The 25,064-nt window shown below is 46.1% G+C and overlaps 1 protein-coding gene across 2 annotated transcripts in view; it reads left to right on the top strand.

Moving 5' to 3' along the window:
- The window catches only part of NID1 (nidogen 1), a 93,736-nt gene that overhangs the window by 29,455 nt on the left and 39,217 nt on the right, over positions 1-25,064 (top strand). The window contains exons 5-11 of one of the 2 annotated variants that reach the window (XM_060126074.1): positions 1,012-1,161; positions 4,910-5,161; positions 7,803-8,003; positions 10,098-10,343; positions 11,982-12,125; positions 18,575-18,700; positions 24,901-25,050. In XM_060126074.1, coding sequence (XP_059982057.1) covers positions 1,012-1,161; positions 4,910-5,161; positions 7,803-8,003; positions 10,098-10,343; positions 11,982-12,125; positions 18,575-18,700; positions 24,901-25,050 — 1,269 coding nt within the window. Of the gene's footprint in view, positions 1-1,008; positions 1,162-4,909; positions 5,162-7,802; positions 8,004-10,097; positions 10,344-11,981; positions 12,126-18,574; positions 18,701-24,900; positions 25,051-25,064 lie in introns of both variants that reach the window. The other variant, XM_060126073.1, reaches the window with a different exon arrangement.

Below are 25,064 nucleotides of genomic sequence, written 5' to 3'. Positions count from 1 at the left end.
TGGAATCTACCTGGAGTTAAACTTTACTTTTCTCTTCACTCGTAACAGTCATTTATAAAGTGGGTCATTATCCCCTATAAAAGTTCATCCCCTTTTGTGTTTTTGAACTTCATCCCAAATTAATTTGCTCTGGATTTTTGAGTTTAATGAGCTAGTTCATCATCCAATAAAATGAACCTGGGAGGGAGACTTTTTTTTTTTTTTTAAGAGACATTTAAAATAGGGAGAAATTCTTCTTGTTTCTTGGGTCAGAGGCTTTTAGACCAGGTATGACTGAGGAATTATTTCTAACTAGCTTTTGACTCAAGAGCTTAGGATTTATCCCCTGGTGAGAAGAAAGGGTCAATTTTTTTTTTTTTTTTTTGCGGTACGCGGGCCTCTCACTGCTGTGGCCTCTCCCGTTGCGGAGCACAGGCTCCGGACGCGCAGGCTCAGCGGCCATGGCTCACGGGCCCAGCCGCTCCGCGGCATGTGGGATCTTCCCGGACCGGGGCACGAACCCGCGTCCCCTGCATCGGCAGGCGGACTCTCAACCACTGCGCCACCAGGGAAGCCCAAGGGTCAAAATTTTTAAAAACTACTTTAAGCTTGTTAAAATGGCACTTTATGTTATAGATATTTTACCACAATAAAAGATAATTTTTAAAAATTTTAAGGTCCCTCCTGCCCAAAATGTGAAGCGGATCTGACGACATTAGATGGATGCCATATTAAGATTGACATTGGGTGGCAGTCACCTAATATTGATTCCGTGATACTGAGGACATTGGATTATAGCATTTTTAAAGAATTCACCCTTGTGATTTCTCAAACTCCCTTTAGACCCATTTGCTTTGGTGGCTTGAATAATAGAACCACTATACTATTTAAGTGGCTACAGGTAGAGAGCCCTGGGTCTGAATTGCCTGAGCAGATGTCAGGTCTTGCACAGCTGAGGGCGTAGGGTCAGAAAGCCTCCTGGTCCAGAGCCCTGTGAAGCGCTTACAGGTGTGCTGTGTTCTCTCCAAGCAGTTTTCAGCTACAACACAGATTCCCGCCAGACGTGTGCCAACAACAGACACCAGTGCTCTGTGCACGCAGAGTGCAGGGACTTTGCCACCGGCTTCTGTTGCAGCTGTGTTTCCGGCTACACGGGGAATGGCCGGCAGTGTGTTGCAGAAGGTACTTTGCTTCTGTCTGTTCCCTTTGAAGGGGGAGAAAGGGGGAGGAGTGGAGTTTTTGTTTTGGTGCTTGTTTTCTTTTTTTTTTTTGCGGTACTCGGGCCTCTCACTGTTGTGGCCTCTCCCTTTGCGGAGCGCAGGCTCAGCGGCCATGGCTCACGGGCCCAGCCGCTCCGCGGCATGTGGGATCTTCCCGGACCGGGGCACAAACCCATGTCCCCTGCATCGGCAGGCGGACTCTCAACCACTGCGCCACCAGGGAAGCCCCTTGGTGCTTGTTTTGAAATCTTTCCTTTACCTAGATCTCTAAACGGGGGTGGTATTTTCAGTCGGGCAATGATAGTTGATCTCTCATTCCCCATTCTTGCCTGTATTTTTCTACTGGGGGTGTGGTCTTGGGGAGTGTCCTTTTTTTCTAATAAGGGGAGGTCTCTTTCTTTCCTGTGCTGTTTCTCCATCTCTGAAATGACGACCATTGGGAGCCCATCTTCACAGCTGTCCCTATAGCGTGAGACAAAGGCTGAAGTGTTGAAATTATGCAGCCTGGACCACAAATTGTCAGTGCCCCCCATTTTCCTCCGTTTCTTTCAAACCTTTTCTTTTGGCATCACTCAGACCATCCTAATGGTGGTTCAACTCCAGCAAGGCCACAGTGGGCTGGTGGAAACCAAAGTATGTAGCGGGTAAAGACCTGTCCTCATGCCCCTGGAATCCCAACGTGGTGATAGAGGAGCATAACGGGTGCATCACAGCTAACTCTGGAGCCCAGACCCATTGTGGGCCCACTCCAAAAGGGACTCAGCTGGTGTCAGTGGGCTGGCATCAGTTCTGAGCTCTGCCCCCGGAAAAGGACCAACCAGTCTTGACATTCTCAGATGGTCAGAAGAATCTTCTCTGCAAAAGTCTAGAGGGTCTGGATAAGAGTTTACTTCGAGAGGGAGACCTATGGGAACCTGAGGCCATAAATCAGAATTTAAACACAACCCAAACCGACCATACTGAACATTTGTTCCTTCAGATGCCAAGTCACCTCACTTGTCACCTGTCATTTTCCTCGTGTGTTTAATGAGGAACCTCAACTGCTTCACACAACACAACTAAATAAAACTCAGCTGGAGGAACACTTTTCTGTTTTTCAGATCCCCTGCCATAGCTAAAGTGAAATCAGTTATTTTGATTTGCTAAAATAAAAAAGTTCCCTCCTAGGTCACAGTTAGATGGTTAAATACTATCTGCAGCAACGAAAGAAAATTTTGGATACGTTGCGTATGAATTTGGGGGGATGTTTTTAACGTTTATAAATGTGTTGTCTGTTTGCTTCCAAAGCCCACCGCCCCAGGGATGGTGTACCTTTGCTGCTTTGTTTTAGGCTTGGCTTTTATATTTCTCTCACCCTGGGAGCAGCTTCCACAATCTACAGTGAACCTTTCTTCTCAAAGAGCAAAAATCTCATTAGCTCTTTCTGTGCCAGATATCAGACTGAAAATGCCGACAGGTTGCATTTGGCAGGAAGCTCAGATGTGACAGATTGCTCGGCTGCATTTTTTGACCTTCTGTGCACGCCCCGTCGTAGTTTTGTGGTTTAAATATTTTTTTGGAGTCTTGCTACTTTTGACATAGTTTTCTAGCTCCAAGTTTGGTGGAAAAAATTTGGTTTCCTTACCCCTGGCTTTCCTGCTTGTTTCTGTAATTGTTTGGGGGAGGCATTTTTTGATATTAGTCCTCTAACTTCACAGCATCCCCCAGTGTAATGACATAGTTTATTTGCAGAAATGCTCTGTGTCGAGTCTGCCTTGGCTTGTCAATGAACCTGTTTATTTTATTTTATATTTTATTTTATTTATTTTATTTTATTTTATTTTTGGGGGCCGCACCACACGGCATGCAGGGTCTTAGTTCCCTGGCCAGGGATGGAACCCATGCCCGCTGCAGTGGGAGTGTGGAGTCTTAACTTCTGGACTGCTAGGGAAGTCCCTCAGTGACCCTGTTTAGCAGCTAAGGCATACTGAACACAGCAGAAAGTCTTCAGAACACAGAAAGTCTTCAGAACACTTCAGACCATGCTCAGATGAGGGCTCGTTTGTCTCAGGTTATTCTACAAACCTTACTGAGAACTTACTGTGCACAGAAACCTCTGCTAAGACGGAGCCAGGGAGTTGGGTGGGAAAGTCTTGTCTCTAGACATTTATAATCTAGGAAGAGAAACACAATATGTACAGTCAGTAAGTGATAGAATTTCTACATCAAACCTGAACAGTCCAAGGTGACTTATTTACCTCTTCCTTCAGTTGTTTTTTTTAAGATGTAAGTAACACAGTCACTTAAAGTATACCATTTGGTTCTTTTTAGTGTATTAACTAAGTGGTGTAACTACTACCTCTAAGTTTAGAGCATTTTCATCGCTCCAGAAGGAAACCCTGGATCTCTTAGCCGTCACCCTCAGTTTATCCTCATCCCCAGTCTCTGTCAACAACTAATCTACTGTCTGTCAACACGGGTTTTCCTGTTCTGGATATTTCATATAAATGGAATCTTGCAACACGGGACCTTTGTGTTTGGCTTCTTTCACTTAGCATGATGTTTTCAAGGTGCACCCATGTTTTAGCATGTATCGGGTACCTCATTCTTTTTTTCTAGCGAAATAATATCCATTTCACAGATATACCACATTCTGTTTATCCATTCATCAATTGATGGACATTTGGGTGCTCTCCCTTTTTGGCTATCGCGAATAATGCTGCTAAGAACGTCCGTGTACAAGTTTTTGGGTGGACGTATGTTTTCTGTTCTCTTGGTATATACCTAGGAGTTGGAATTGCTGGGTCATGTGGTAACCTTCAGTTTTCTTATTCAAATACAAGAACAACTTAATTTCTTGAGAACTTATCTTGTCCTGATTAAACAATAATAAATATATGCAAGTTATAAATATTTGAACATTATAGAGGTGTATAGTATAGAAAATGAAAGTTCACCATATGGCCCTGAGTTAGCCACTGGTAGCAGTTTTGTGTACACCTCTTCAGATATTTGCCCCTAAGTGTATGTTAACTTTTATCATTAATGTGATTTTCAGAAATGGTGTCCTATACATATACTATTTAGCAATTTATGAAGAAAGCTTTTAAACATGCCATAGTCAGTTTCCCATCTTTCCCAGTTGGCTAAATGGAACAACAAACACACCCCAGCCCACAAGCGGGTTCTGGGTCAGAGGGCGTATCTGTGTGGCCTTCGATATCCACTGTGGCCACTTCTGTCTGGCTTGGCTTGAGTGAAGGTCCAGGACTCAGACTGGCAGTCCTATGTTTGAGCCGGAGATGCTCTTTAAGATGTGTTACAGATCAGGCAACCAAATGTCCCATCCAGTTTAGCCCTGCTGTCCCAGTGAAATGACTAATTCTGTCCCCGATACTCTCAAAAGTGAGACATTTATGTCACCTAGTTCTAGACCACCCATGATACTGTTCTATGAGATCGTTTTATTTGCCTCAGACCTTCTTCCATCCAACAATGGGTCTCACTTTTCTGCTGTCCATTATCCATCAGCGTGGAAGAGAGGAAGAAATTGGAATTTGTAAGGCTCATAGACACAGCCATAGGAACTGCCTTTTTTGAACAGCTGCTTTCACTTACCCCAAAGCCCTTTACCCCAGCACTGTTTGGCTCTTTGCTTTTATAGGTACAGATCCTACCAGACATACTATTCTATTCTGAAGGGCTGGCTGCTTTCTTTGTTTCTCACTCAGGTACCCCCCAGAGAGTTAACGGCAAGGTGAAAGGGAAGGTCTTTGTGGGGAACAGCCAAGTTCCCATTGTCTTTGAGAACACCGACCTCCACTCCTACGTGGTAATGAACCATGGGCGCTCCTACACAGCCATCAGCACCATTCCTGAGACCATCGGGTACTCTCTGCTTCCTCTGGCCCCTATTGGAGGCATCATTGGATGGATGTTTGCCGTGGAGCAAGATGGATTCAAGAATGGGTTTAGCATCACAGGTAACTGACGTCAGACCTTAAAATTAACGGGCTGGGGTGAATGGAAAGGGAACTCCATGTCTGCAAGTAACTTACCGATAAGCATTTTGTGGCTCTGGAAATAAGGTGTTGAGGTAAAATTATCAAGAAGTTTTTCAATTAATATACGTTAACCAAGACTGTCTAGAATTGCATTTTGATCAGGGAGCGATTTCAGGGCGGAGGTTTAGATTTAGGCGGAGCAAATGATGTTTGCTCCTATATCCTCACAACCCAACGTATGGGGCTTCTTCTACTTATCCAGCCTGCCTCCAAATTCCCAACTAATCTGAAACTGACATTTGACATTTCCTCAGTATCTGCTTGGAGAGAAGGAACCTGTCATTTCTAGCTGGTAAAGTCAGCCTGATAAGCATAATCCTCGCGAGTCTTAGGAAAGCTGAGTTTCCTTGGAGCTGCTTAGAGACCGTGTCCCGTCGGGGAAAGTTCAGTCTTTAGGGGACATGTGGGCAGATTGTCGGTGGGTGGGAGCGGAGGAGATGCTTCCCTGGAGCAGTGGTGGCCTCTCCCATGCTGTGCTGAGGCTGCTCCCCCTGTGCTGGAGGCCCTTTCCTGGAACTGCTTGGCTGGAGGAGTCTGCATCCTTCATCTCTGGCCGCTCCCAGGACCTGGAACCCGCTGTTCTGGGGCACAGGTACATAGCCGCCGCCTAGACCTGCCTTCTCCGACACCCCTAGCCTCACTGTAGCTTCAGCCACGGCTTTATCATGAAAACACTGCTGAGAGCAGGGTCTGTAGGCTTTGCACAGACACCCCTCCCAAAGTTACAGAGCATAAATACCTAACTTCCTGAAATGTGGACGTTTTAAGAAAGGAGAGGATATATATTTGAAAAGGGTATAAGATACCTTATTTATGGTCCAATGTTTTTTCTCCCTCTCCCACAGGCATGTGTACCCTGAGTATCATAATGATGTTCAGGCTTTCTTGCAAACACATGCTCTGCCCTTTGCAGACGTAGTTGAGCTTTGCGGCCAGATCCACAGATCCTAGTCCTTGGCTACACAGCATTTCATATTGGTGTTGCCTTGAATATGGGTTGACTTAAATGGATGGTCCTTTGTAACTTACATCAGCTTCAGGGAGGCTGAGGGAGTCTTTACAAATTCCCTACAACAGCAAATCTTTGTTACTACAATGGTCCTTCTTAACTGCCCCTGTGTTATCAGCTGGAAATCTGCCTGGGACCTGGGGGCTATAAAGCAGGAGTTGTCCAACTTTTTCTGCAAAGGGCCATTTAGTAAATATTTTAAGCTTTGCCTAAATGTTTTAGGCTATTCGGGCTCTGTTACAGCTACAGTAAGTCCCCTACATACGAACCTTCAAGTCGCGAACTTTCAAAGGTGCGAACCTACGTTTGCATGTCCAATCACGTAAGTTAGTTCACATGTCTGGCGTACATTGTCGCGTGAGTGCATCCTCTGCAAGTGGTTGTGCTTTTGTGTACTTCACTGTACACTACTGTATAGAGTACGGTAGTACAGTATCTTCATTTCAAGCCCAGGATGTCTGGAAGCAAGCGTAAAAGCAGCGGTGATGTAGCTGGTACTACTGTACTTTGAAAGGTACGGTACTGTACTGTAAGATTAAAAATGTTTTCTTTATTTTTTTTTCTTTCTTTATTTTTTTATGTATTGTTTGTGTGAAAAGTATTGTAAACCTATTACAGTACAGTCCTAGATAGCGGATTGTGTTTGTTGGGTACCTAGGCTAACATTGTTGGACTTACGAACATATTGGACTTACGCATGCGCTCTCGGAACAGAACTCATCCGTACGTAGGGGACTAACTGTCTTCAACTTTGTCGTCGTCGAGCGAAAGCACCAAAGATAATATGCAAATGAATGATCATGCCTGTGTTGGAATGAAATTCTTCATGGGCACTGAAATGTAAATTTCATGTACTTTTCACATATCATGAAATGGCTGTCAGCTCTGCTATCAGGCGTCTGCAAAGGTGGCAAAGGGAGGAAGCTAGAAGAAGGGGGGGTATTTTTTCCTGCTTGTCGGGGGCTGTCTCCCTGCCCAGACCAAGGGGAGATCCTGAGCCAGCACCTTAGTGTGTGCTCCTAGGATGGTTTCTGGGTCTGGTGATAGTTTGCTCTGAACAAGTGGCCCATCCTGACCAGGGCTTAGCTCTTTATAGTAGTCATTCCCACAGCCGACGTCCTGGAGCGCTTGATGTTGGGCAGAGGACGTTTTAACGTACTTGCCTAATTTCCCCAAGACAGATTGTATCCCTTTTTCATCATCAGGAAATGCAGGCTCCCGTGAGGTTAAGTAACTTGTTCAGGCTCACCCAACCAGTACCCAGCACAGCTGGGAGTCCAACTCCTATCCCCTGCTTTTTCCAGCACAAGCCATGAGCCCACCCATCTCAGATGCTGGTTTGCAGCTGGCAAGCAGCTTCTGTTTCTTGCGCGTGACTCAGTTGGGCCATATGGATGTCCCAGCTCTGTCCTTGGTGTCAACAGCCCCATTTCTACTAACCAAACTAAAGCATCTGCAGAGGAGGTGTGAGCCTGTCCCCACAGTGAGCCCAGGGTGGGCATGAGGGTGGCTTCCCTGACAGCAACGTGACAGACTGACCTTGCTTTGCAGGGGGCGAATTCACCCGCCAGGCTGAGGTGACCTTTGTGGGGCACCCGGACAAGTTGTTCATTAAGCAGCAGTTCAGCGGTATTGACGAGCACGGACACCTGACCATCGACACGGAGCTGGAGGGCCGAGTGCCGCAGATCACCTTCGGCTCCTCGGTGCACATCGAGCCCTACACGGAGCTCTACCACTACTCCCACCAGGGTGAGCCGCAGCGCCGCGTCCCGGGCCAGTGCCGCGTCCTGGGCCAGCGTCACCCACAGGCTCCAGCCCTGAGCTCATGCCATCTCCTGGCCTTCGGAGAGGGAAGTGCAGGGGTACCTTATACAAATCACCTTTTCTCTAATAGATATCATGCACACTCATTGGAGAGAATTGAGGGCAGAAAAGAAAATAAACATAACTTACAGATGTAAAACCAGGACGCAATTATTATTAGATTAAGTGTATTTCCTTTCAGCCTTTTCCTTCCATATAAAAAATACCCCAACATATGTATATATACCAACACAAATAATATCCCAACATAAAATCTCACCATATTATATAATTTCAAAACAGTATAATTTTATTATAATATACATCTGTATGTACTTTTTAAGTTTCAAATTTACAGAAAAGTTGAAAATAGCAGTTTCCACATATCATTTACCCAGCCTCACCAGTTGTTAACATTTTGCTACATTTATTTATCATTCTCTCTCGCATACATACATATATATATATATATATATATATATATATATATATATATGGGGTTTTTTTGGAGAGTAAGTTGTAGGCACCATGATCCTTCATTCCCTAAATAATTTACGTGTTCTTCCTAAGGACGAGAACATCCTCTCACACGGTCCCAGTACACTCATCAAAATCAGGAAATTTAACATTGATGCAATACTACTGTATACTCTACAGTCAAGTGTATAGTTTCTATTTACATAATTTCAGTCATACCACATTATTGTATCTTCACTTGTCCAGTTAGCATCAAATTATGAATACTTGATAGTTTCATTCTAGGCTTTGCAAACACTTTTTAATGAATCTCTACCATTCTGTTGTATGGCTCTCCATGTAAACCATTCTCTTTTCTAAAGCTTAGGTTATTTGCAATTTTTCCTTCTCATAATGAGTTGAAATAATCACCTTCATCATAAATCTTGACCACATTTCTGATTCTTTTCTGACCGAATTCCTAGAAATAGAGGTGCCGAGTCAAACAAGGGAGACTCTTTAAAGGCCCTTATTAAATGGCCATCCAGAATGGTTGTACCAATTACCATGGCCCTGTGGCTCGCTCCGGCTCTTCTGGGGAAAACGAGTGGGTGAGTAGGAGGTGCAAGGAGCCGCAGCACCCCGGTCTGCAAGTCAGGCTACGACCAGAAGGTGTTTCTGGCAGCCCAGCACGTGGGAGCTGGACAGGAGGCAGCTTACACTAATCTTTTATGTATCCTCTGGCTTTGATTATGAACTACCACAGAGCACACAGATATAAAGAGTCTTCTATACTTTTTTTAAAATAGGAAGTTGAGATTTTCATCGTATGGGTGAAAAGCTAGCTGTCTTCTAAGTGGGGAAGACTTTCCCTTCTCTAGTGAGATCTGCTCACGGCTCTTTAGTAATTTATAGAAATTGGCTACTGAAACCTATGAGTGTCTCATTTTTATATATCAGAGAACCGTTTAATCTAGGGTTATTTATAGCAGCCTCTATTTATTGAATCCTAAGTGAGATAACCCGTAAAAAGCAGCTAGCACTCTGCTAGTCGCGTGGTAAATGCTCCGTAGACGGTGGTGTGTCTTAATAAGAGTATTAGCCTGCTTGATCCCAGAAATTTTACATACATTATCTCATCCTCACCGCAGCCCATGTCGGAAAGGAAACAGAGGGTAAAGAAGTTAGTAACTGGCCTATGATCACACGCGTTGTGAGCGAAGGGGCAAGGTGTGAGTTCAGGTCTCTCTCCCTCCAAGCCCGTGCTCTTTCCATCAGACCTTAAACTCTGGGTTGGTTCTGGGTGACTTAGGAACTTATAGAGAAGCACTTGATGAGAAAAAGCAGTAACTGTTTCTAATGCAAACAACATCAATAATAGTATGGGAAATCTAGGTGGCAGAATGAGTCCCAGTGCTGAAATAAATAGTTTTATGTGTGCTGTTCCGTCCGATCTCTCATCTGGTAGCAGTATAGGCAGAGAATACTGCTGATGGTTTTAGAGCCCTTGACTAAGCCTCTTGTAGCCTCAAGATCTCTCCTTTGTGTCTCTGCCTTGTCTCCCTGCTTCCCTCCCGCATCCAGTGATCACATCATCCTCCACCCGGGAGTACACAGTGATGGAACCCGAGCGGGATGGCACTGCCCCTTCTCACGTCCACACTTACCAGTGGCGCCAGACCATCACCTTCCAGGAGTGCGTCCACGACGACTCCCGGCCGGCCCTGCCCAGCACCCAGCAGCTCTCAGTGGACAGCGTGTTTGTCCTGTACAACCAGGAGGAGAGGATCTTGCGCTATGCTCTGAGCAACTCTATTGGTCCTGTGAGGGGTAAGAGGTGGCAGCTCAGACTGGGCGTCGTGTGTGTCTGCCTGCACGGCTCTCTCGGTGCTTTTGACATGTTGTTTTTCGTCTCTTACTCTCAGTAAGAAGAAGAAAGTTATGCTGAAATAGCTCCCGGCAGAAATAAACGTCTTGTCATTTATGATTCTTAGAAAACCTACCTGTCTCTGTTCTGCTAACCTGAGGCCTCCTCATTATTCCATTTGGGGTAGAGAAGAATGATAATCCTTGAGTTGCCTTAAAGAGTAGACCATCCAAGGGCTGCAGCTGCCTATGGCCGGGCATTTATTTTTATTTTATTTTTTATTCTTTTCCATTATGATTTATTGCAGGATATTGACTGTAGTTCCCTGTGCTATACAACAGGACCTTGTTCTTTATCCATTCTCTATATAACAGTTTGCATCTTCTAACGCCAAACTCCCAATCCATCCCTGTCCTTCCCCCACACCCTTGGCAACCACAAGTCTGTTCTCTATGTCTGTGAGTCTATTTCTGTATCCTAGATAAGTTCACTTGTTGTTGTTTCCATGTCATAGATTGTTTCCGTGTCCTGGCCATTGTGAATAGTGCTGCTAGGGGTGAATGTATCTTTTTGAATTGTCTGGGTATATGCTCAGGAGTGGGATTGCTGGACCATATGGTAGTTCTATTTTTAGTTTTTTGAGGAACCTCCATACTGTTCTGCATAGTGGCTGTATCAATTTACCTTCCCACCAACAGTGTAAGAGGGTTCCCTTTTCTCCGCACCCTGTCCAGCATGTATTGTTTGTAGATATTTTGATGATGGCCATTCTGACCGGTGTGAGGTGATACCTCATTGTAGTTTTGATTTGCATTTCTCTAATAATTAGTGATGTTGAGCATCTTGTCATGTGCCTATGGATGGCCAGGCATTTAAAACACTCTGATACTCACTGTGTGCTCAGGGCCTGGGGAAATCTTAATCAAATCTGCTGAAAGTCAGGCACGGAGCCTACAACGAGCTTTCTGCCCGGGGACGGCACATTGCGAGAGGCGGAGTCTAGTCTTGGGGTGCTTCTGGCTGCATGGAAGGAGCTGCAGCTAGTGGGACAGCCCAGTGTCAGGTCTCACATCATCCAAATCTTTAAGCTCTAGGGGTTGTGTATATTTGGGGTCTAGGTGTGAAGGTGTTTCTCTTTTTCAGTTATTTTTGGTTCTCTCTCTGTACCCGGGTCACTTCTCCAGCTAGTCGAGTTTGTCCTCAGCTCCATAAAGCAGAAGGAGGGCAGGTGTCTGTCTCCTTCCTTTGACAGCTGTAGCTTCAGGCATCAGGGGTTGGCGTATTTTTTTCTTAAAAGGCCAGACAGTATCAATAAATATTTCAGGCTTTGCCAGCCGTGCAGTCTCTCTCAGTTCTGTGACTGTAGCACAAAAGGACCGTATGCAAGTGAATGGGTGTGGCTGGTTTCCAGTAAAACTTTATTTACAAAAACAGACAAATGTCCAAAGGGATGTAGTTTGCTGATCCCGCCTCAGGTGACCCCCAGGTGACTCAGGAGTCGGCGGGTTTTCTGGTCATCAGTCCTGCCTTACTTTCTGGGGTTTCTGGAGGAATAAGAGTTTCTGAATCCTCACTGGGTTTCAATGTCTCTGCCTTCACAGACGGCTCCCCTGATGCTCTTCAGAATCCTTGCTACATCGGCACTCATGGGTGTGACAGCAATGCAGCCTGTCGCCCCGGCCCCGGGACCCAGTTCACCTGCGAGTGTTCCATCGGCTTCCGGGGAGACGGAGAGACCTGCTACGGTACAGTTGTCCACTCTGACTTGGTGGTGGTGGGCAGCGGGGTGGGGGGCTGCAGAAACAGATCCTGTACAGCAGAGGGGCGAGGAAGAGGCAGCACCGGTGAGATAAACACTGATGGTCACGCTCAGTGTTCCCTCCGTGAGGTTAGGGGTCCTGGCCCTTCCTTCATCTGGTCAGATGCCCTGACTCTAAGCAGCAGAGTAGAATTTATAAGGCCACACTCCACTTCACGTCGAGAATACATGGGCTTAAAGGAGGGGAAAGTCAGCGCTGTTTATAACACACATAATATGACTACAACTGCGACGTACCCAGGCATTGTTGTGTTAGGTGCTTCACAAACACTAACTGATTTAATTCAGCAACGCTAATGAGATATTCATTTCTGTCTTTTAAAAATTATTTTTAATTGAGGTAAAATGGACATAATATAAAATTGATCATTCTAACTCTTTTGAAGTGTACGGTTCAGCAGCATTAAGTACATTTACATTGTTGTGTGACCATCACCACCATCCATCTCCACAACTCTTTTCATTTGCAAAACGGAAACTCTGTTCCCATTAAATAACAACTTCCCATCCCTCCCCTCCACCGCCAGCCCCTGGCAACCACCGTTCTATAACCCTTTCTACAAATCTGATGATTCTAGGTAACTCATGTAAGTGGAATCATACAGTATTTGTCCTTTGCTGTATCTGGCTTCTTTCACTTAGCATAGTGGCCCCAAGGTTCATCCATGTTGGAGCCTGGGTCAGAATCTCCCTTCTTTTGAAGGCTGCGAAATATTCCATTGCATACACATACTCTTTTTTCTTTTTAATCCATTCATTTGTCTATAGGCACTTGGGTTGCTTCAGTTCTTTTTCTGTCGTGAATTATGCTGCTATGAACATGGGGTACAAATATCTGTTTGAGACCCTGCTTTCAACTCTTTTGGGGATATACCCAGAAGTGGAATTGCTGGGTCACATCAATTCTGTGTGTGATTTTTTTCGAAGAACCGTCATATTGTCTTCCCCAGCAGCTGCACCATTTTATATCCCATCGCCAGTGCACAAGGGCTGCAATTTCTCCGCATTCTTGCCAACACTTGTTTTGTTTTTTGGATAGCGGCCATCCTAATGGGTGGGAGGTCTATTCCTGTTTTTACAGATGAGCCGGGGACATTAGAACGTTGGACCTTGAGTCTCTGACTCAAGTGCGTATATTATACTGTCTTCACTGTACTTATTTTATTGCTTATGATTTCACTTTAAATACTTTCACGTAGACAGGTTGATATTTATGTTTGTTACTAAATTTTAATCCACCGCCAAAAGGCGGTTAGTTGACTCCTGACTCTGTGAAGAGTCCATATAGCAGAGGCAACTAGGGTAAGAATGTCAGAGCTTCCTAAACCTGCCACAGGGGCTCACCAGCAAATGCAGGGAGTGCTAGAAGTAAGCTTCCCTAGTGAAATGGGGGGTGTGCACATGTCTTTTTGGCCAGAATGATGAGCAGCCCCCTTGAATGACTGGGGCATAAGAATCTGGGGAGCCCAGCAGCCTTGGAATTTGGGAACGATGCCTTGGGTCTGGAATCCGTTGAATTGAATCCATTGGATGCCTCCAATGAACGGCAGCTTTAGTGTGCTGATTTCACGTGAAGGTGAGCAGATCCTGCTGCTGGGGTATTGCTGCAGTTACTTCAGAGTGAAATTTATGTGAGGTGCTCATTGGAACGTCTGAAAGGATAGAGAGCAGGGACTGGGCTTACGGGAACAGCTTGTACCACTGTTTAGCCGGCTCGCTGAGGACTTGGTCCGTGTGGTAGAATTCAATCTGAGACTCGCTTCCCTTGTAACGTACCACTGGGCAGGGGACATAGTTCCTCCTCACCTCTGATCATCAGAGTTCCCCCGGTGTTTCCCCAAAGAGCCCAACAGTCTTGAATGGCTAAATTGGCTCAGGCCACTTTGAAACGGGGATACTGTGTGTGTGTGAGCAGAGACCTCCCAGGCCATGGTGATGGTGATGGTGATGGTGATGGTGATGGACACCACGAAGGGATGAGGTGCTCCCATTTCTCCAACGGAAGCCTATACCTCCTTAGTCTTTATGTAGCTGTGCTTCAGCTTCATAAGCCAACTGAATACAGTAAGTCCCCTACGTACAATCCTTCAAGTTGTGAACCTTCAAAGCTGCAGATGTGCATTTGCGTGTCCCGTCATGTAAGTTAGTTCACGTGTCTGGTGTACATTGTCACGTGCGTGCATCCTCTATAAGTGGTTGTGCTTTTGTGTACTTTACTGTACGGTACTGTATAGAGTACGGTAGTACAGTATCTTTGTTTCAAGCCCAGATGTCCGGAAGCATGCGTAAAATCAGCGGTATATAGATGCTTGTGGTAGTTGGGTACCTAGCCTAAGTTTGCTGGACTTACGAACAAATTGGACTTACAAACGCACTCTCAGAATGGAACTCATTCGTATGTAGGGGGATTACTGTATTAGTAGAACGTGGAGCTACCCCAACCTGCTGCCCTATAACCTCTGGCTAATTCTGCTTTTGGTGCCTGAGCTTGTGGTGGGACTGCTTGCTTCACTTTCCCAAGGCACAACCAGCCATGCTTTATGGATGGAATCTGTTGCTATCGTGGAAACCCCTCCGATGTGTTGGCCCAGGAAGACAGGTGTTTGTGCGCACCTGCTTTTGCCCTGGCAGATTTGCACCATGGAATGTGGGTATATTCCTAGTCAGGCTACTTTCTGTTCTGGGTCACGAGAATAAGCCTCGTAGTGTTAATGCATTGAGACACCGGGCTGTTGATAGGAAATTGCATTAAGCAGATCACTTCACATATTATTTTGACCTGGAAAGTGCCTCTGAAGAGGATGAGGGTGAGCCTTTGTCATTCAGTGTGTGTAGCGTTGATATAATGATAGATGACATTCAAAGTAAGGCTGGGCTTAATTAGACACTGCAGAGTGACCCTGCGAGCTAATTTGGAGATTTCCAGTTGAATCACAAGAGCTCTGGTGCCTGACAGAATGGCTTCCCTATATTTCTCAGTTGGGAGGCTGTAAGAGAGGGTTTTGCACAGTCTCTCATTGAGTGCGCACAAGGCATTTAACAAATAAATCCTGAGACTCTTCTCCAATAAGAGCCCGGTGTTTACGAAAAGGACACACTTTAGAGAAACTTAGAGTTGTTGAAAAGTAGCCACTCTGAAAAAAAGTCGAAAAGGAAGCAGTGATTACAAGAATAATCCAGGATTTTCCTGTTGGGTTAGGGAATGATTTATGTGAAAGGAAACCTCTTCCCAGTGAAGACGTTGACCAGATCATGACTAATAAGAACAATAATCTTCAAGCAGATATTGTGATCTTTTATAAGGAACAGTTATCACTAGTTCACTGTTTCTATTAAAGAATGGATTAGAGTCCTAGCCTCCAATTACAGAAGGGAGGGTTTAAATTAGGCATTAGGAAGAATTTCCAAACTGTAAGGACCGTGAAATAATAGCAGGGAGATGGCTAGGGTTTTGCTCTGAAAGAGAAGGAGTCGCCCAGCTTGGGTTTTATGTGTAGACCTGCATGGAGGTGGGGGTCGTGCTAGGGGACCATCCCCTCCCTCATCCCATGGGCCCCCAGGTCCTGTTTGCCGTGGTTCTCCAGGTAGGGTGTGCCGGATGAGCATCCTTCCAATCACCTAAGAAGCTTTCTTGAAACATGCAGTTTCCCTTTCCATAAACCTTCTAGGGGTGGAATGAAGCTTGGAAAATTTCCCCTGGTGATTGTGTTCTGTCCCTTTGATTGAAAACTGCTGCTCTGTGCTCTCGTGCTTTGGCAGTTGAGCCTCAGCCGTGGATCCCTGCAGTTTGCACAGCGTGTCCAGACATCTGGCCTGTAGTGTCCTCTGAGAGCTGTAGTGCAGAACACAGTGAAGCAGAATGATCTTTTTCTCCCGTGTTGTTGAAGCAGCAGCTGGTGGATGGAGCTGGAAAGTCCACACTTGCTGAATATCCCTCCACCCCCATCCCAGCTCCAGCTGGTTAAGCGGCTGCCTTGGGAGGGGCTTTGTTCTGTAACCTTCCAGCTGTGCCTGGAGCCATATTCTGGTCTGAGATCTTTTTTTTTTTTAACTGCAGTATAGTTGATTTACAGTGTTGTGTTAAGTTCTGCTGTACAGCAAAGTGAATCAGTTATACACATGTATACGTTCTTTTTTTATATTCTTTTTCATTATGGTTTATCGCAGGATACTGAATATAGTTCCCTGTGCTATACAGTAGGACCTTGTTGTTTATCCATTCTAAACGTAATAGTTTGCATCTACTAACCCCAGACTCCCAGTCCATCCCTCTCCCTCCCCCCACCCCCCTCCCCCTTGGCAACCACAAGTCTGTTCTCTATGTCTGTGAGTCTGTTTCTGTTTTGTAGATAGGTTCATTTGTGCCAAATTTTAGATTCCACATATAAGTGATATGAGATCTTGTACCTTTTTTATTATTACTTATTTATTTATTGGCTGTGTTGGTTCTTCCTTGCTGCGTGTGGGCTTTTCTCTTGTTGTAGCGAGCAGGGGCTACTCCTCGTTGCGGTGCGTGGGCTTCTCTCCGCGGTGGTTTCTCTTGTTGCAGAGCACAGACTCTAGGTGCACAAGCTTCAGTAGTTGTGGCATGTGGGCTCAGTAGTTGTGGCTCACGGGCTTTGTTGCTCCACGGCATGTGGGATCTTCCCGGACCAGGGCTCGAACCCGTGTCCCCTGCATTGGCAGGCGTATTCTTAACCAGTGCGCCACCAAGGAAGCCCCGAGATCTTGTATCTTAAACACGTCACAGAAACTTACGTTGCAGTGTAGTTTCAAAAGCTGAATGCCATTTGGTTTGGGTTTTTTTCTGAGTATAGGTCCAGCTACGGGGCTGAAGTGGCAAAAATGCCTGTCTTGTGCAATGTAGTCCAAAAAGCCAGCAGGGCTTTTGCCTCACCAGTGAAGAGACCGGCTGGACTGGCCATCGGAGGTGGAGCGTGAGGAAGATTCACATGATGGAATTGAGGAGGGGCAGCTGAGAGGGGGAGGGGGTTGTGTGGTCTCAGCCACTATAAAATCTTCCTCACACGCATCTCCAAGAGTTCTAAAAATGCCAGAAGTACCTGTGCACTCTGAGAGTGAGGTTGGCACAGAAGGATCTTGTGTGACTGTATTTATTTCAATCCATCAGTGGACAGGTGACCCAGGTGATGACAGAGTAGCTTGATTTCTTATCTGGGCCAACCAGCCTTCCTGTAGTGGTAGCCACAGACTGGCCCCCAGTGCCAGTGGCCACCTGAGGGCTATGTTCCTAGAATTGGAACACCCCTGTGGCTGGTAGTGTAGGATAATAATAATAGGTGCATTTCTTTTTTTTTTTAATTTCTTCTTATTTTTTGGCCGCACCCCGTGGCATGCAGGAACTTAGTTTCCCAACCAGGGATCAAACCCATGCCCCCTGAATTGGGAGTGTGGAGTCTTAACCGCCGGCTGGCCCGGGAAGTCCCAATAGGTACATTTCTCGAGCAGGCTAGGCTTACATTCATTTTCTGTAATCTTCAGTAGAACCCCTCAAGATGAATAGTAGCGTGAGTACTCACCAATGGGGAAACTGAGGCAGAGTAGTGAGGCAACTTGCCCGGGACCACACAAGCTGGTAAGGAAAGGAGGCAGGATTTGAACCTAGCTGTGTCCAGCTCCGGAGCATACGTTCCTTTGTTCCAGTCACCCCACGCGATGGCGACAGTATTGTCCTGTGGGAGAGCATCACTCACAATCTTATGAGTTAATGGTTTTCCTGTTAGTGCGTTAAGCTCAGGTAACATTCCAAGATTCACAATTAGGCTTTAAACGGTCCCACTTTGCTTTGTCAGTATCGTTGGAGAAAGGAAATATTTTTGAACAAGAGCATATTTAATTACGTTTTGTAGTTTAGGAACCTAATTCAGAGTCTGGAGACTTTGTCTGCACGTCTTTCTAACACGTATTTGCCCATCTGATGTTAGTGGGCGCCAGGCTCAGCAACTAACTCCAAAAGGCAGGGCGGGTTGGGTGGGGAGTGGGGAGTACACATGTATTTAGGAGGAGGGCCTTGGGATCACTCTCAAATTATGCACAGAAAAAAAGATTTCTTTAACATCATTTTTGGAATATAAAAAGGTGTGTTTTAAAGTGGATCTGTTTGCATGCCAAAATGCTTTCTATTTTATTATGTTTAGTGGTGTTTGAAGAGGTGTTTTTTTTTTTAAGAGTCTGCATTCAAACAAAAATTTGGGAGGAATTCCCTGACAGTCCAGTGGTTAAGACTTGGCGCTTACACTGCAGGGGGCCTGGGTTCGATCCCTGGTCGGGGAACTAAGATCCCCCAAGCTGAGCGGCGAGGCCAAAAATAAATAAATCAATAAATAAGTCTTAAAAACATTTTTTTTGCCGTAGATATTGACGAATGTTCAGAGCAGCCCTCGGTGTGTGGGAGCCACGCAATCTGCAATAACTACCCAGGAACTTTCCGATGCGAGTGTGTGGAGGGTTACCGGTTTTCAGAGGAGGGAACGTGTGTGGGTAAGTTCTGTGGGTGACTTTTCAACACGAGTAATTCACATGACGTATGTCAGCACCTGTGTGAATGGTACTGCCCCAGGTAGTTGTCCTGGCTGAGATGGAGGGTTCCCTGTACTGTTGGGGAGGACAGTTTACAAAGGTGAATCAGACTTCATTCCTTCCCTCCGACTGCCTGGAGAGTCACAGGTACAAGGAATAAGCAGTGTTGCCTGTCTACACTGGTAATACCCTTCCCTTCTTATAAAATTCCTTTTAATTCTTTCCATTATTCTTTTAATAGCTATTCAAACAATTAGACATGTTTCTCCTTATAATTAGTGGCCTTGGGATTCACGTGGAGGGAACGCCTTATAGGCATTTGTGTCATTACCTGCCTTCGATTGAATTCTTCCTGATTTACATCTAAAACTCCATTCGGAGCCTTTCTATTTACGGATTTCCATTTTACAAGCCCCAAGTACTGGCATAACTTCGTAGCCTATCAAAGTTAGAAGTTAAGCCTATTAATTAGGCTAGTTATGCTTTAGGTTGCTGATGATTTTGGTGATGATGGTGATGGGCCAACTCCAAAGAGCCAGATTGTTTAAATTTCCCCACTTTTTCTGACTGCTGCACTTTGACCTGTTGTTTCCAAGAATTTCAAGTTCAAAGATTCTTGGAGATTTCCAGGTCTGGAGGGCAGCATGCTAAAGGGGCCATCTGAACTGAACATTTCTTCCCAATTTACAACAGATTCCTCTTTTACTGCCTCAGTGAACCAAATCCTTGTCCTTTCCTTGCTGTTTACTAAACCCTAGCATGCTTTCTGTTTGCTCTGTCTTGAAATTCACATGAGGCCGCCAAGGTCCCAGGGTGAGATGGTGTCTTGAGGGCGGAGGGAACAGGCCGTTCTCATATTTTGAGTATGACCCAAACATCTGTGAACTGAGAGACAGCCAGTCCCCTTTGCACAGAGCTGAGATTTCAGCTCTGCTAAAGTTACTTCTTCTTTTTTTTTCCATAAAGAACAACAATTTCTGTGAATTTGGCCTGACTTCCTTCTCTGCTTTTTGAGACGAAGCAGATTCAAAGATCTGTTTTCTGTGGCAGCACCATTTGCATTATATTTCGGCTCAAGCTTTGGTGGTGGATCCTTTATCCCTTGGGTGGTGACGTGGACAGTCCTGGGGCAGACGTGTGTGAGGCATGTTGTGTCCTCAGTTTCTGTCTCCAGCCATTCCTGGGATCCACCCTCACGGAAGGGCTAGGGTGGGGTGCAAGACAGGTGGTGGGCAAACGTCTACTCCTAGGCATTTGATTTTGAGGAAGACAGCCTCTCTGGGCCTCAGTTCCTCACCTGTAAAATGAGGTGATTAGACTGCATCATGGGCTTCCTGTGTCCCGTGGAGCCCTTGGAGATGCCCCAGGATCTGCCAGTGGGGATACAAGGACTATTTCATTTTCCTGTATATCAATTTCTGAGTAAGATTTTGTTTGAATAATGGATTCCCCCCCTCTCAGAAGCAAGTGTGAAAACCACCTGAAGATCATTAAGTTCCACCAAGACCTGGCATCGAGGTTTCCTGATTCTCCCCCTGCCCGTGGCCCCCTGTGCAATTCCATCCCACTTGGCTTTTGGCCTCTTTTAATTGGCTCCTTTGAGACTCACCTCACAGAGAGATGGCTCACTGGGTGAAACCAAGTCTGCCTGAATGCATTCACACACAGAGTCCGGCTCCTCACTCGATAATTTACGGGTCGGTTTCACTCTCCGGGAATTCCTTGTTAAAGCTACGTCCTGGGTTGAAGCACAGCCTGGGACTGATGTCTGTCAGGTCAGAGCAGGGAAGCGTGAGGAAAGAATCTGGATGCTTGTCTGTGTCCTGACGACTGTGAGGGGCTGGGCACTCATGCAGGGTGTGTGGATGGCCAGAGGTGACTGTCTTTCCATGAGGATGGGTATCCATTAGGGGAGGGGCTGCTTTGTGGATTTCCATCTTTGTCATTTTCTGCAAGCCTGTGACTTTCCCTTTTCCACTGGGTGCAAACTTCTAGTTAATTGGAATGTGCAAAGTATGCTGACACAAAGGAAAAGAGCCTCCGCTGACCCGCAAATCACCTTTATGTGTAGATACAGTTGCCGCCTGTGATACGTGACCCGTACGGAGCATGGGCAGGTTGGGACCCCGAGTTGTACAGTGCACGGCACCATGCACCTGCCCGTCGGTCGGGGGAACAGGGCTGGGCTTCAGCTAAAGGCTCAGCCTGGCTCACCCAGCGTTCCTGTTCTCCCTCCCTCTCCTGTCATGTTGTTAGGAAAAATTACTGTGAATCATTCATCTCTGTGATCTTTTTCTCAGAACTTAAAGTAACTAGAGGCTGTGAAGCCACTCTCCTAAAGGCTCTTCATTCCCCGCCCTTTTCTCTCCTTGTAACACGTGGCTTCTTTCCCTCGTTTTGTCCTTCCTTCTTGGCATCACCTCCCTTCTCCGCGTTGTCTCATTTCCTGGCCCCAGCCAGCCTTGCAGGTGTCTCTCGGGGACCAATGTCACATGGGGTGGCGGCATCTCAGGGCAGTTCCTTGGCTCTGCCCATGCCAGGTCACAGTCCAGGGTTCTCTTCAGAAATGCAGGAGCTAGAAAAGTAAAACCCCAACTGAACATGTAATTGTAATTAATTTTTTAAAATTAATTTTTATTGGAGTATGGTTGCTTTACAATGTGTTAGTTTTGGCTGTACAGCAAAGTGAATCAGCTATACGTATACATATATCCCCTCTTTTTTGGATTTCCTTCCCATTTAGGTCACCACAGAGCACTGAGTAGAATTCCCTGTGCTATACAGTAGGTTTTCACTAGTTATCTATTTTATACATAGTAGTGTATATATGTCAATCCCAATCTCCCAATTCATCCCACCACCACCTCCACCACCCCCACCACTTTCCCCCCTTGGTGTCCATATGTTTGTGCTCTACATCTGTGTCTCACTTTCTGCCCTGCAAACCGGTTCATCTGTACCATTTTTCTAGGTTCCACATATATGCGTTAATATACGTTATTTGTTTTTCTCTTTCTGACTTACTTCACTCTGTATGACAGTCTCTAGATCCATCCACGTCTCTACAAATGACCCAATTTCGTTCCTTTTTATGGCTGAGTAATATTCCTTTGTATATATGTGCCACATCTTCTTTATCCATTCGTCTGTCAATAGGCATTTAGGTTGCTTCCATGACCTGGCTATTGTAAGTAGTGCTGCAATGAACATTGGGGTGCATGTCTCCTTTTGAATTATGGTTTTCTCTGGGTATATGCCCAGTAGTTGGATTGCTGGGTCATGTGGGAATTCTATTTTTAGTTTTTTAAGGAACCTCCATACTGGTTTTAAATCCCATTTTGAGCCTGATTTTCTGTCCTCTCCAAAACTTTCCCCTCCCTCCCACCCTGTACCCGCTGCTAGTTGACAGGCAGGGTGAGAATTGTAGGAAATTGCCAGCCTGCGGGGTTAGGAGCCTTTGAGGGAAGCACAGCTGGATGTGCTGGTGGCCCCACTTGTGTAAATCAGTGAAAAGGTCTCCTTTGTGTTGTTGTATATTTTGCTTAAAAATATACACTGCCAAACGTAAAATAGATAGCTAGTGGGAAGCAGCCGCATAGCACAGGGAGATCAGCTCGGTGCTTTGTGTCCACCTAGAGGGGTGGGATAGGGAGGGTGGGAGGGAGACGCAAGAGGGAAGGGATATGGGGCTATATGTATACGTATAGCTGATTCACTTTGTTATACAGCAGAAACTAACATACCATTGTAAAGCAATTCTACTCCAATAAAGATGTTAAAAAAAATAAAGAAAAAGAAAAAAAATGCTTTGTATACTTTGAAAATGAAAAAGGTAGAACTAAATTGTTTGGAGTTGAAAAGTTCTAAAGCTTCCCTCAGAAGAAAATTGCTCTGGCGTGAAAAATGGTCTTACATAAAGGAAAACGTGATTTAAAAAATTAAATTTTAGGGGCTTCCCTGCTGGTGCAGTGGTTAAGAATCCGCCTGCCAATTCAGGGGACATGGGTTAGAGCCCTGGTCCGGGAAGATCCCACATGCCACGGAGCAACTAAGCCCGTGCACCCCAACTACTAAGCCTGCGCTTTAGAGCCCGCGAGCCACAGCTATTGCAGCCCACACACCTAGAGCCCGTGCTCCACAACAAGAGAAGACACCACAATGAGAAGCCCGCGCACCGCAACGAAGAGTAATCCCTGCTTACTGCAACTAGAGAAAGCCTAGGGAAAGCAACGAAGACCCAACGCAGCCAAAAATTAATAAATTAAAAAAAATTAAATTATAAACTACCTTTTTCTAGAAAGGGTTTGAGGATTATAGAAGCATAGGTGTGGGAATTCCCTGGCGGTCCAGTGGTTAGGACTCTGCACTTTCACTGCCGTGGGCCCGGGGCTCAGTTCCTGGTTGGGGAACTGAGATCCTGTAAGCCAAGCGGCTTGGCCAAAAAAAATAAATAAATAAAAAGAAGCAAAGGTGAAGGTGATGGCAGGGCAGGGGACATTAGGACCTACCCATGTTGCCAAGGGTGGGGCACAATGAGGCTGGAGCGAACACAATGTGTAAAATGGTCACTTATGCACTCTAATGACATGAATATTTGATGGAAGAGAAGTGAGACTCCTTTCCTGGTTGTTCTGTCTGGGTATATTTCCCCTACATTTCTTTTGGTCCCAATTCTCCGAGAGTGTCCCTTTCACACTTTGCGAGCTGAAGGAGTTGGGGGAAAGAGGACCCTGGAGAGACGAAGAATGTTAGAAACGATGAAAAGTGAGAGAAGACAGGAGTGGCCCAAGGAAACAGTGTGTCCTTGGTTTGGTTCAGTGTAATCTGGGCTACTGTTGTCTGGAAAGAAATTTGGACCACTTGTAGCAATTTAAAATCCAGTAACCCTTTGGCCCACAGACTTGGTTCCATGGTCCCTGTCCCATGGGAGTTAGTTAACAGTCCAACTTCAGGAGTCTAAACTGCTGAGTCCGCAGGCTGGGCCTCCATCCACCAATACGGTACTTTGCTAACCTCTCATGGGCGCAGACAGGATCCTCTTCTTTACCTGTCCCCTGACGGTGCTTGGAGCTCTCTCTGCCGAAGCACTTGAGACAGGATGAACTGGAGTTAATCTTGGGAAGACTCATTGAGGATACAGTTGAGGAGTCCTCCTGTATCCAGGATAGTCTAAACCCTGAGGGCCTCCTTGCAGGAAGAAAGTGTCCTGTTCTGGCATCATGAGGGCCAGGACTCTGACCTGGGCCTTAGAGCTTTAAGACCAGAAGTTAAAGTGCCTTACAAACCCCAGAGTATCTGAACCAGCTGTTGGAAATCACCCCCTAGACCTTAGTCCTTGACTTTCATCTTGAGGCAGCAGCACAAGATGGGGTATGATTTTCTAGCCTGTGTGTCACATGCCTACTTCCTACAACCTCATTCTCTGAGTCTTGTCATCAGGACCCTTTAGAAAATAATAGTCCCATCTACTGGGCCTCCCCATGCTTGGCAAGCTGGAAGTCATTCCTATTCTACAGGGGAAGAAATTGTGGCTCCGAAAAGTTATATGATTTACCCAAAGCCACAGGGTGGCCTCATGCACCTCGTAGAAACCCAGGGCTGCCCACCCCAGAGGCCCACAGTCATCCTACCATCCCCATCTCACTTCCCTGGGAAAGTTTATTTCACCTTCCTTGGTGGGACGTGGGTGACTTTGGCATTCGTAGTGAACATTCCACCTGCCCAGTGAGCCGAGGGCAAAGATACCGTGGAAGTCTCAGATCCTCAGCTCCAAACGCTCCACCAACAGAGGTGCCACGGGAAGCGTGTCTACCTGCAGATTCCACCTCCACATCCAGATGAAGGGAAAGTTGGGTTTCGGGGACCAGGTGTGGAGAGTGGCCTGAGACAGAGCCCTGGGGCGAAGCTGAGGTCGAGAGCCAGGCCGGTTGACCCCCTGCAGTGGCAGGCTGCGAAGACTTATCAGAGGTGGGATCCAGGTGGGAGGAAACAGGAGGAGAGCCAGGGGTACCATCCAGCGGGGAGCAGGGATGAACCTGAAGAGATGTCTGGAGGTCTGGGGTCCAGACATGGTCCACCTTAGTGGACTACACTGCTTGGAAGGGCCCTGGGACTGCTCAGGGGACTCTTCCAAACATTGCATGTCAACCTTTTGTCTGAAGCTGTCATGGACCAGCGCCCCATCAACTACTGTGAGACTGGCCTTCATGACTGTGACATCTCTCAGCGGGCCCAGTGCATCTATTTGGGAGGCTCCTCCTACACCTGCTCCTGTCTGCCAGGCTTCTCTGGGGATGGCAGAGCCTGCCAAGGTACGTGGTCACTC

The sequence above is a fragment of the Lagenorhynchus albirostris genome, chromosome 16 (genome assembly GCF_949774975.1).
Source record: "Lagenorhynchus albirostris chromosome 16, mLagAlb1.1, whole genome shotgun sequence".
Taxonomy (NCBI): domain Eukaryota; kingdom Metazoa; phylum Chordata; class Mammalia; order Artiodactyla; family Delphinidae; genus Lagenorhynchus; species Lagenorhynchus albirostris.
This window is presented reverse-complemented; position numbering and strand designations above follow the sequence as displayed.